At 41.2% G+C, this 10409-nt stretch overlaps 1 protein-coding gene and 1 long non-coding RNA gene across 2 annotated transcripts; one reads left to right on the top strand and one right to left on the bottom strand.

The window, feature by feature from the left end:
• Positions 1-7040: 7040 nt before the first annotated feature.
• LOC130744056 (uncharacterized) lies at positions 7041-8180 on the bottom strand. Its single transcript, XM_057596249.1, has one exon. The coding sequence runs from the start codon at positions 8178-8180 to the stop codon at positions 7041-7043; it is 1140 nt and encodes a 379-aa protein (XP_057452232.1).
• A 573-nt stretch (positions 8181-8753) lies between these two features.
• Positions 8754-10409, top strand: LOC130748306 (uncharacterized). The gene is made up of 2 exons (XR_009022639.1): positions 8754-8911; positions 9737-10409. It is a non-coding gene; the product is annotated as an uncharacterized LOC130748306 (long non-coding RNA).

Genomic DNA, 10409 nt, shown 5'->3' with positions numbered 1-10409 from the left:
GTGGCTGCATACTATTCTCTGATTTCTACTGCTGCAGGTGCCTTGCTAGCAGGTATTTATATAATTCCCTATAGTTAGTGGAATTAGTTTTCTTCGATACAATACTTAGCTTGCTGAGTTGTCTGTAATTTTCAAGGTTATGAGTGTTGTCTTTTGCCCCTATGTCTGATTTTGGGTGCTTTGGCTGTTCTGTTGCCTACGTATAGTAGGTGGGGTGGGTCTTTCTTTTGCTTTGTTCGTGTGTTTTCTGTATTGTGGGTTGTAACACCCCCAAAGTGTTACTTATTCTTTTATTCATTATTTTGCCTTTCCAAAAAAAAAAACAAATGGTCAATTTTAAGAAATAAAATCTACTAGTAAACAAAAGGATTTAAAGAACATGCACTAATTTTAGATGATTTTATATGATAAAATAAATAATATTTTATAAAGTGTTTTTAAGGGTGTTAAAAAGGGGACTTGTGGACAAAAGTGTACTGGTAATTTACAATATATGAATAAATTAAATGTTCATACCTTGATCTCTCATATTTTTTCACCATAGTCGTCGTCGACGGCTGCCCACACCCTCTTCATTGTCGTCCTTATATATACTCTCGATGGCGTAATTGAATCCCGGTAGAAACCTAATTAGAAACATAAACCTAAAATAAATACATAAAAAGGTAATGTGTGAAATAACTCCAGTGTTTTATAAGTTTATTGAGTGATTATTGTTCTCAATGTAAAACTTTTATCCCAAATGATTTAATTTGGAGTGAAATACACAAGTTCTTTTTAAGAAAATTTGTGTGGCTTTCAGTATTTTGGTTGTATTTTAAGTCATATAAATGATGTTGAGGCGGTATAGGCCTTGTTGGAAAACTTTGGACAAAATTCTACAACTCGAATCCACAACACAAGAGCCAAGTTAAATGTATATTATGCCATTTTTTGCCCGGAAGTCAAAATAAAGTTGTTGCTTCAACGGGTTGAGATATGGATAAAAGATGACTTCTATCTATTATTGTAGATGTCATTTTAATATAAAATTGGTATTATTTGAAAGATAATGTTACCATCTACAACTATTATAAGACAGACCATAACCTAATTTCCATGTTTGAATCGTAAAAATATATGTCGAAGTTGACAAGAAAATTTGAATTTTTACATCAAAGTCAACCATTAGTAAACTCTTTTGAGTCCCACATTGTGAGATATCTAATCCTTATTATGTATCCCTTATATAAAGAGAATTCATCCTCATGTTCCACCATTCAAGAAAGTCTAAGACTAATGTCTAATATCTATATTCATTTGAGTACTTTGGCTCACACGAATATAGTGTTAAGGCACATAGTCTGCACCCTTGTTAATTTTTTTACAAATTCTTCATATAACATAGGTTTTGTGCTCCACACATAACTTACATTCTAACTTAAATGTTTGGAGGGTTGTTGCGCTCCAAGGTCAAATTGTTTTGAGATCTATGCGATTGTTAGCTGCCTTCGAGGTAAGTTTGTGCCTCATTTTTTCTTTGTTTTTATTATTATTTGTATAGTTTTTTATGTGAATTTTATTTTTTTCTTATTTGCAAATATCCTGTAAATATTTGTTTGGTTCAATATTATTGTTAATGTTTTTAATGTTCTGTAATATTTATTCAGGTTTTTTTTTTTTTTGAAAACTGGAAAATATCATTAAAACAAATCAAGTGGCCATAGAGGCCGTTACATAGGAATCAATCAAACGAACACACTCCGGAGGAACCTCCTCAATCCAAACACTGTTGGGATAGCTTGAGGAGTTCTTAGCCAAGTGATCAGCTACAGAGTTTCCGGATCGGCGAACAAAAGATAAACTAAAGCTATTAAAGTGCGTAATCAAATCCTTACAATCTTTAAGAATAGAAATAAAATAAGAAGCGCCTAGCAAAGGTTTATTCCAAGCTTCAAAAAGCTGCAGACAATCAGTCTCCAAGATGACCTCCCTGAAAAATAAATCTGCTGCAAGAGAAAGGGACCATCGAAAAGCTAAAGCTTCAGTAATCAAGGGTGATACCGCATCTATGGGAAACGCTGTAGCTGCTGCCATAACGAGTCCAAGCTCATTCCGAGCAACCACACCGAAACCCGCCGGCTGATCTGGCTTCCAAGTGCCGTCAAAGTTTAGCTTGATAACGTCCTGAGGGGGTCGGTGCCACACCGCCGGGAAAGAACGGACCTGGCCTGGTACCGTAATGCGAGGTGGAGCCGCCATCGTCTTGAGCCGAGATATCAAATCCTCCACTCGCGCCTCCGCTCCTTGGAAGATACACCGGTTGCAAGCCTCCCAAATGACCCACAGGAACGTGACACATAGGGCTGCAAAGCTACTATCCTGGTGCTCAAAAACCTGCTGCATGAAGCTCTGCACCGTGCTATCTGGTTGTACCCGCAGTCCTCCCGTCACCGCGAACCACCAACGAGACACTGTCGGACATGAAAGTAACACATGCTCAATTGTCTCCTGACGAACCTGGCAAAAAGGACATGCCTCATCAACATCTATGCCACGGATCTGGAGCAGCTTCCTTACTAGGAGAATGCCCCTGACAGCCCTCCAAGCAACCTCCTTACAACGAGGGAAAGCTTGGACCTGCCAAAGTGTCTTCCAAAACTTGATTGGAGCTATATGAGCAGCAGAAGAGGATGCCAAGCATGAAAGCTTCTGCTGTCTAATAAAATTGTAACCCGACTTTGTGGAATACAAACCATCCACATTATGAGGCCAGAACATTTCATCAGCTCTAATTGTCAGAGCTAAAGGGATCTGAAGAATCATTTTCGCTGTTGGAGGCCAAAAAATCATCTCCACCAAGTCTCTATCCCAAACCTGTGCACCAGGAAGAAACAGTTGCGAAACCAACTTCAAATTCGCACTATGTGCAAGATCTTCCCTATAAATGAGTGGGCAACCGTCAGGCAGCCATTTGTCATGCCAAATATCAATAGAAGACCCGTCACCCACTTTCCAGCGAGCTCCATCCTCAAAGACCCATTTTGAGCGAAAGATGCTAGTCCAAGCAAAGCTAGGACGGCTTCCTTTCTTTGCTGCACAAATAGAGGAGCGGGGATAATAAACTGCTTTGAACAACCTGCCAAGAAGAGAATCAGGGTGCCTCTGAAGACGCCACCAATTCTTACCAACAAGAGCTGTGTTAAAAGCCTTAAAATCACGAAAGCCCACACCTCCATCAAATTTTGACCGACACAAAGTGTCCCACTTTAACCAGTGGATGCTCCGGCGCGAGGCATCTCCACTCCAATAAAACTTGCTAATCATCCGCTCTATATCTGCACATAAACCATCAGGCAGCATAAAACATGACATAACATAGGAAGGAATGGCTTGGGCAACCGCCTTCACCATAACCTCCCTACCCATTCGAGAAAGAGATCTCTCCTTCCACCCCTTAAGTTTCTTCCATACCCTCTCCTTAACAAAAGTAAATATTTGGGTTTTCGACTTACCAATGATGGTTGGAAGCCCCAAATATTTATCATAGCTTTCCACCGCCTTTACGTTCAAAAGCCTTTTGAGCTCATCGAAGCGGGGACTAGGCACATTTCGGCTACAGGAAAGCATCGATTTGTCAAGATTAATGACCTGCCCAGAAACCCTTTCATAGGAAGTAAGGATGTGTTGCACCCAAATTGCTTCCTCCAGGGTCGCTTTCGCAAAAATAACACTGTCATCTGCAAAAAGGAGATGTGAGATAACCGGAGCTGAACGGGCAATTTTAATGCCAGAAAGGGTAGAGCGTGCTATTTCCCTCTGAATCATAGCAGAGAACACCTCACCACACAAAATAAATAAATACGGGGATAGAGGATCACCCTGACGGAGTCCTCTACCCGGATCAAAAGGCATCTGAGGGTTGCCATTTAACATCACTTGAAAACGAACAGTTGTAACACAACTCATAATCAAATTCACCTAAGGCAGAGGGAATCCCATATGGGTCATCACACTCCGAAGAAACGGCCATTCGACTCTATCATAGGCTTTTGACATATCAAGTTTTAAAGCCATATGGCCATTGCGGCCCGAACATTTTTTCTTCATAAAGTGAAAGCATTCATATGCTATTAAGGCGTTATCTGTGATAAGACGCCCAGGGACAAAGGCACTCTGGGGGCCACTAATAACATCAGGCAAAATAAGTTTCAACCGATTGGCAATAGTCTTTGTTATCAATTTAAATAAGACATTGCACAAACTAATAGGCCTAAACTGGTTAGCATGCATAGGCTTCTTGACTTTCTGAATTAAAACAATGAGGGTTTCATTAATCATACCTGGGGACAGATGTCCGCTAAGGACCTGAAGACAAAAATGAACTACATTATCCCCCACAATATGCCAGAATTTTTGGAAGAAAAAAGCTGGAAGACCATCCAATCCAGGGGCTCTGTTCGGATGCATCTGAAATAAAGCTACCTCCACCTCCTCCCTTGTGAAGGGTACCAGTAAAGAAGCAGACATCACCGGTGTCACACGCCCCGCCACCAAGCTCGTGGCCTCATCTATCCTGGACGGAGCAGAAGTGGTAAACAAATTCACAAAATACTCTGTGAGAACCCTCGAAATGTTCGGATCATCAATCCACCTGGTGCCTCTGTCATCAGCAATCTCATCAATACTGTTTCGTTTTCTTCGCTGGGAAGCCTTCTGATGAAAGAATCTTGTGTTCTGATCCCCATGCCTCAACCAGTGTGCCCTCGACCGTTGGGCCCATAGAATTTCTTCTTGTTCAAGGAGCATATCCAGATCTTTTTCTACTTCCCTGGACTCTACCACCACTTGTTCATTCTGAACCTTACTTTGTAAGACCTGTAATCTCTGTTTTTTGTCAGCCACCTTCTTTGGAATATCCCCTTAACGCTCGCGGCTCCAACTGTCAAGAACTGACCCAACTGCAGCTATTTTCTGACCAAGAACCGCCTGGTTGTTAGACCAAGATTCTGCAATCACCGTTGCACACTCTTCGCTGTTTTCAAGCCAAACTTCCTCGAAACGGAACATGTGAGTTCTCTTTTGCTTCAATCCGCGCGGCCGAGGATAGCAAGCAACCAGAACTGGATTATGATCTGATTTGTGTCTAGCCAAATGAGAAACATCGACCACAGGCCACATAGCTCGCCAACTGTCATTGATGAGAGCATAATCCAATCGTTCCTGGATCGTGTGAGGCTCGTGGCGCTTATTCGACCAAGTGAACCAGAACCCTCGAAAACCTGCATCAACAAGACCACATAAAGAGAGAATATGGTTAGTGGTTTGAAGCCGGTGGACATTCACTGGACCACCACCTTGCTTGCCCTCGGGGCCCAAGATATCATTAAAGTCACCCAAACAAATCCAAAGAACTGAAGGGTCCTGGGATTTGTATCTAGAAACCAGCTCCTGAAGGTGCGAAAGATACTAGAAAGGGGGGGTTTGAATAGAGTTTTTCAATAAATGATATACTTTTGTATCTTTTCGAAAACTCAAAGATAAGAACTAGGTGCTGAAGGATAAGAAGTAAAGCACGCAAGTATTTTATCCTGGTTCACTTGAGATAAAAGCTCAAGCTAATCCAGTCCACCTGTGAAGGTGATTTCTTCCTTCTTCTGATGAAGGCAATTCACTAAAATCAATGAGTGTTACAACTGCACTTTGCTACCTGCTAAGTGACTAACAATACACTGATTTTCTCACTAGTATCCTCTTAAGAAGCTGATCTACCGATCCTCTTAAGACTAGCTAAACACTGAATCAACCTTGATTCAGTCCTCTTAAGATCCGACCAACCTTGGTCTCTTAATGAACTTTACAATGTAGTGTAAAAGGTTTCGGGTTTACAATGAGTGCTTCTAAAAAGCTAACAGTAAACTCAGATGTTTAAGAACGTGAAGAAATAATGCTAAGAGATTGGTTCGTATGAGTTGAATAATTTCAGCAAAGTTTCTTAGCCTCTTTCTTCTTTCTTCAGCCTTTATATACTCCAAGACTTGTGATGTAGCCGTTGCTAGGGTTTTATCCGTTGGAGTGGCAATCTTGTAAAATCAGACTGCAAGGCTGCACAAGGTAGGCGGTGGACAGACTGAGACTTGTACGATGTTGTACTATGATAGCGACCTGTCCTTTCACCAGTTGACTTGAGATCTGAAGGCTTCAGATGAACGTTGGTGAAGCTTCTGATCATCGTCAGATTGAAGCTTGGATTCTTCTGACCTTGCAACTTCTGCTTCTGAACAAGTTCCTCAGAACTTCTGAACGTCAGAGCTAGAATAGCTTGGGTCTTCAGAGCCAACTTCTTGCAGGTCTTCAGAACTTGAATCTTCTGCTTCTGAACCGTTCCACTGGAATATCTGGTCTTCAGAACTTCTGACTCCGGTTCTTCAGAACCTCTTGAGAGCTTGTATCTTCAGAACTTCTGAAGGATTTGCCACTGTTCTGAATGAACATGGTACGCTTTAGAGCTCTCTTTTTAGTATCCCTTGGTTCTTCTTCTTCTGAATAGATAGTCTTGGGTCAGATTCAGAACCTGTTTGTCACAACTAAGAAGACAAACGTTAGGGTACCACAATTGTTCATCATCACAAACCTTAATTGTAATCATCAAAATAAAGAGATGCAACCACTGATCAAAACTTGATCTTACAGCTCCCACGTCCGGTGTTTATTTTGCTCGTCCGGGAAACCATAAACTGCTAGAACCTGCATTGGAGTTTGAGATAGCGGATGTGTCACCAGGCAAAGGACATGGTTGAGGGAAGCATGAGCAACCTGGACCTCCACCTCATCCGACCACATGAGACATAAACCACCAACTCTCGCTCGCCCTGTACCTGCACAACCAACTGGAAATAAATTAGACGTGCCAAGAGAGCGGCGCATAGCGCACATCTCCTGGGAAGATTTTCTGGTCTCTGACATAAAGACCACGTCGGGACCTTCTGAGGCTATCAACCTCTTAAGCACATGAACTGTCCCTGGGTTCCCAAGCCCACGGCAGTTCCAAGCTAAACGTCTCATTGAGGTGGGCGGGACTGCCCAGCAGTCGCCGCCGATCCCAATCCATCATCAATATTAAGTCTCTTCAAAGGTGGGGAAGCTCCTGTCCCTTTCAGCTCTGGGCCTGAAGAGGAAGACCCAGACCGCTTTCTGTGATCCTTTGAACCACCAACAAGTCCGTCAGTGTCCTTCTGAACGTTGTCACCATCAAAAGGCCCCTTCATGGGACAAGAATCATGTGCTGCCACTGTTTCAGAACCGGGCATGAAGGAGAATTCTTCATCACCCTCCTCCTCGACTTGTTCCAAGTCAAAATCATCATCTTCTACATTATCACTCTGATTAGAATTGTGCTTCTGACCAGTAGCATTGGATGCATTATCGTTTCTCTCCCGAGAAGGAGGAGCAGCCAACCTGTTCATGTTCCGTTGTACATTCTCTAGGTCCCAAGCATTATCCTCAGCCCGTAATCCCCCATAAGGCGAGTCTGCGCCCTCCAAGTTAACCTCCAGGGTGCAATCTTTAGCTAAGTGATCCAAGAAGCCACATCTGAAGCAATAATTATGCAGCTTTTCATACGTAAAATACACTTCAATCTGATCTTCCCCCTCAGCCGCTAGAGCCTGGCCACGCCGGAGAGGAATGGTGATGTCCACCCAAGCCTTAAGTCTGAAAAACGCTCCTAACTTCCTGTTACCCTTCCTGTCCCAAGTAATATACCCCGCGAACGACTGACCCAGCACCTTAGCCACTGCCTCGGACCAGCATGCATATGGAAGATTGTATACATGGATCCAAAACGGTAGGCGTGCAAGAGGTACCTTCGAAGGATGAATCTTAATGTCGAGGATTTCCAGCACCACGGAGAAGCGGTTGAAGGTCCAAGGCCCTGAGAACAGAACTGAATCACTGTCCTGTACTGATGAAAATTTAAAGGTGAAGAGGTTTTGATCAATCTGCCTCACTTCAACCCCATTCCGGGACTTCCACAGACTCTGGAAGACATTACGAAAAGTTCTGTCGTTGAACTCCCCTTTGCAGAGAAGTTTTCCGACCAACCAGCGGTCCTTGCCCAGCCGTGGGTCAACCCGGAGAGAACCCAGGTTAATCACTGCTGCCTCCGACCCAGATAAAACGATCTTCTTTCCACGATCCATCGCCAAGAGTCATAGCAGAAGAGAGGAAGACGATAGCGTCCAAAGGAAGGATTGGAAAGATTGCTAAAAAAAACCAGATGAAACAACCACACGTCGACGTAGGAAGCCAGACGTTGACAAACTAGGCAAAGAATGCCCTGAGCGCTGTCAAACTATGATGATTGGTCAGCGCCGCCGAGAAGACTCCCAAACCCTAGGAGAGAACATTTTGACCTTTGAGAAATCTCTGGCATACCCCATAGTTCCTTATAAATATGATTTTAGTCTTAGCTATAAAAAAAAAATCTAAAAGTATGCCTTTATTTATTATAAAAATACAAAAATCAGAAACATTCTAAATCATAAAATTAGCACGATAAAATATAGGGGTAGTCTAAATGACTCATGATGAATTTTGGGTTAAATCACCCATTGCCTAGTTGTTCTAGTTATATTGTGGCATGTGTCACTTTATTATCCACATAAGTTTTACTTTTTTATTTTTGTAATTTATATTCTATTAATTAATTTAATTCTAGAATAACCCCTAATAATTTAGTTAATAGCTTATTACTCCTCTTTTTTTTTAAAAATAAAAAAAACATATCCCCAATCCTCTTTCACGTTCATCCATGGCCGACAACAACAAGGCGGCAGATCGGCATGGTGCGGTGGTGGATCTCCGGCAGAGTGCTTCTCCAACCAGCATGCCGAAGTCGTTTGCCTCTTCTTCTTATGTCCTTCTTGAATTGGTTCGTTTTTCTTCAATTCAGTTGTTTACATAGTTAACAAGTTCAATTTTTCTATATTGTTTTTATTTCAATGGTTGATTGTGTTCATGGAATTTTAAGAGCATTATCTGGGTCTGGTTTCTTTTCTGCAATTGCGGTGTTGCATTTCTACATTTCTACCAACCGGTTTTTATGATGCCCTTAAGTTGTTCGATGAAATTCCTCATTGAAGCGTCTTTGTTCAATTACTTGGTTGTAAGATTGGTGTCAATTCTGGCTCTGAGTTTCAAATGATTACATATCATATTTTTTTCATGTTGAACTAGTTGGTGTCCTTGTGACATCGGAGATTGTCAAGATGTCATTGAAGTATTTCATTTGTCGGCTTTCCTTGGAAGGTTGTTCCCATGTCACGGTTCTTCCTTGTCCTTGCCATGAAATTAACAAAATTCTTGAAATCTGTTCAAAACCTGAAGTGGCCTAATATTAGTACATGCATTAAATGGTTGGCAGATTATTCCCTTCCCCTTATGCGAATTGCAAAGCAAGTGGATAGTTGTAATATTGTCTAATCGCATTGCCCTTCCTTCTTAAGAGGAGATGGCTAAAGATATTAAAGCATGCTACTTGTCACTTGAAGCATCAGGCACTCCTAAGAGCTACACTCATAACTTGGTCTTTATTCATGTGTCTGTTTATTCTGTTTCATAACTTTGTTTGTTTTAGGTTACATTTCTTCCATGGATAAAATGAAAAGACACAAAAATAAACAATCTATTCTGTTTTGAAGACAGAACTAAAAAAATACTAATTTGTCTTCCTCTTGCATACACCTGATATATATAGGATTGGTAATATTACAGTGGGACTACACTACAATAACTGGATTGCGGATCAGTGTGGAGTTCCTGTTTTTGAAGAATGGAGAAAGCAAATGTACAATTACGTATCTAAGAACAAGCTCGTGTATCACAAATCTATTTTTTCGTATCTTTGTATATGGGTTATAGCAACCCTTATGCTATCTTATATACATGTTTTTGGCCTTTCAAAAACAACTTGTCCCTTCCTTGAAAACAAGTACAGATTTTATGGAACGAATGATGGATTTGATTCAACTTAGATCATGGAATTGGCTTGTGGCAAGGACTAGGAGTTTTCAACACTCCTTATCTGAATGGTGCTCCAATCGTGTTATGTGCATAAAGGATGTTGGCTGATTTTTTTTTATTATGAATTTTACTGTGTTTGGTTGGATTTTGGGCCACCTTGGATTGGATTTGAGGCTTTAGAAGGGGTTAGCTACATATTGTATACTGCCATAGATTGTATTGTTTTGTAGCTATTGTCAGCATTGCAGGCTCGACTGATGTGTTGTGTCTCTGTTTTTTCTTGTTATGTTCTTTTTTCTACTGTCTTTGGTGCTATTTTGTATTTAGTTTCTTATTTGTACTGGGTTGAAGTACCCCTTGTACTTCTCACTATTATTAATATATATATACACACACACATTGGCCTA

Source organism: Lotus japonicus, chromosome 3, assembly GCF_012489685.1.
Source record: "Lotus japonicus ecotype B-129 chromosome 3, LjGifu_v1.2".
Lineage (NCBI taxonomy): Eukaryota > Viridiplantae > Streptophyta > Magnoliopsida > Fabales > Fabaceae > Lotus > Lotus japonicus.
This window is presented reverse-complemented; position numbering and strand designations above follow the sequence as displayed.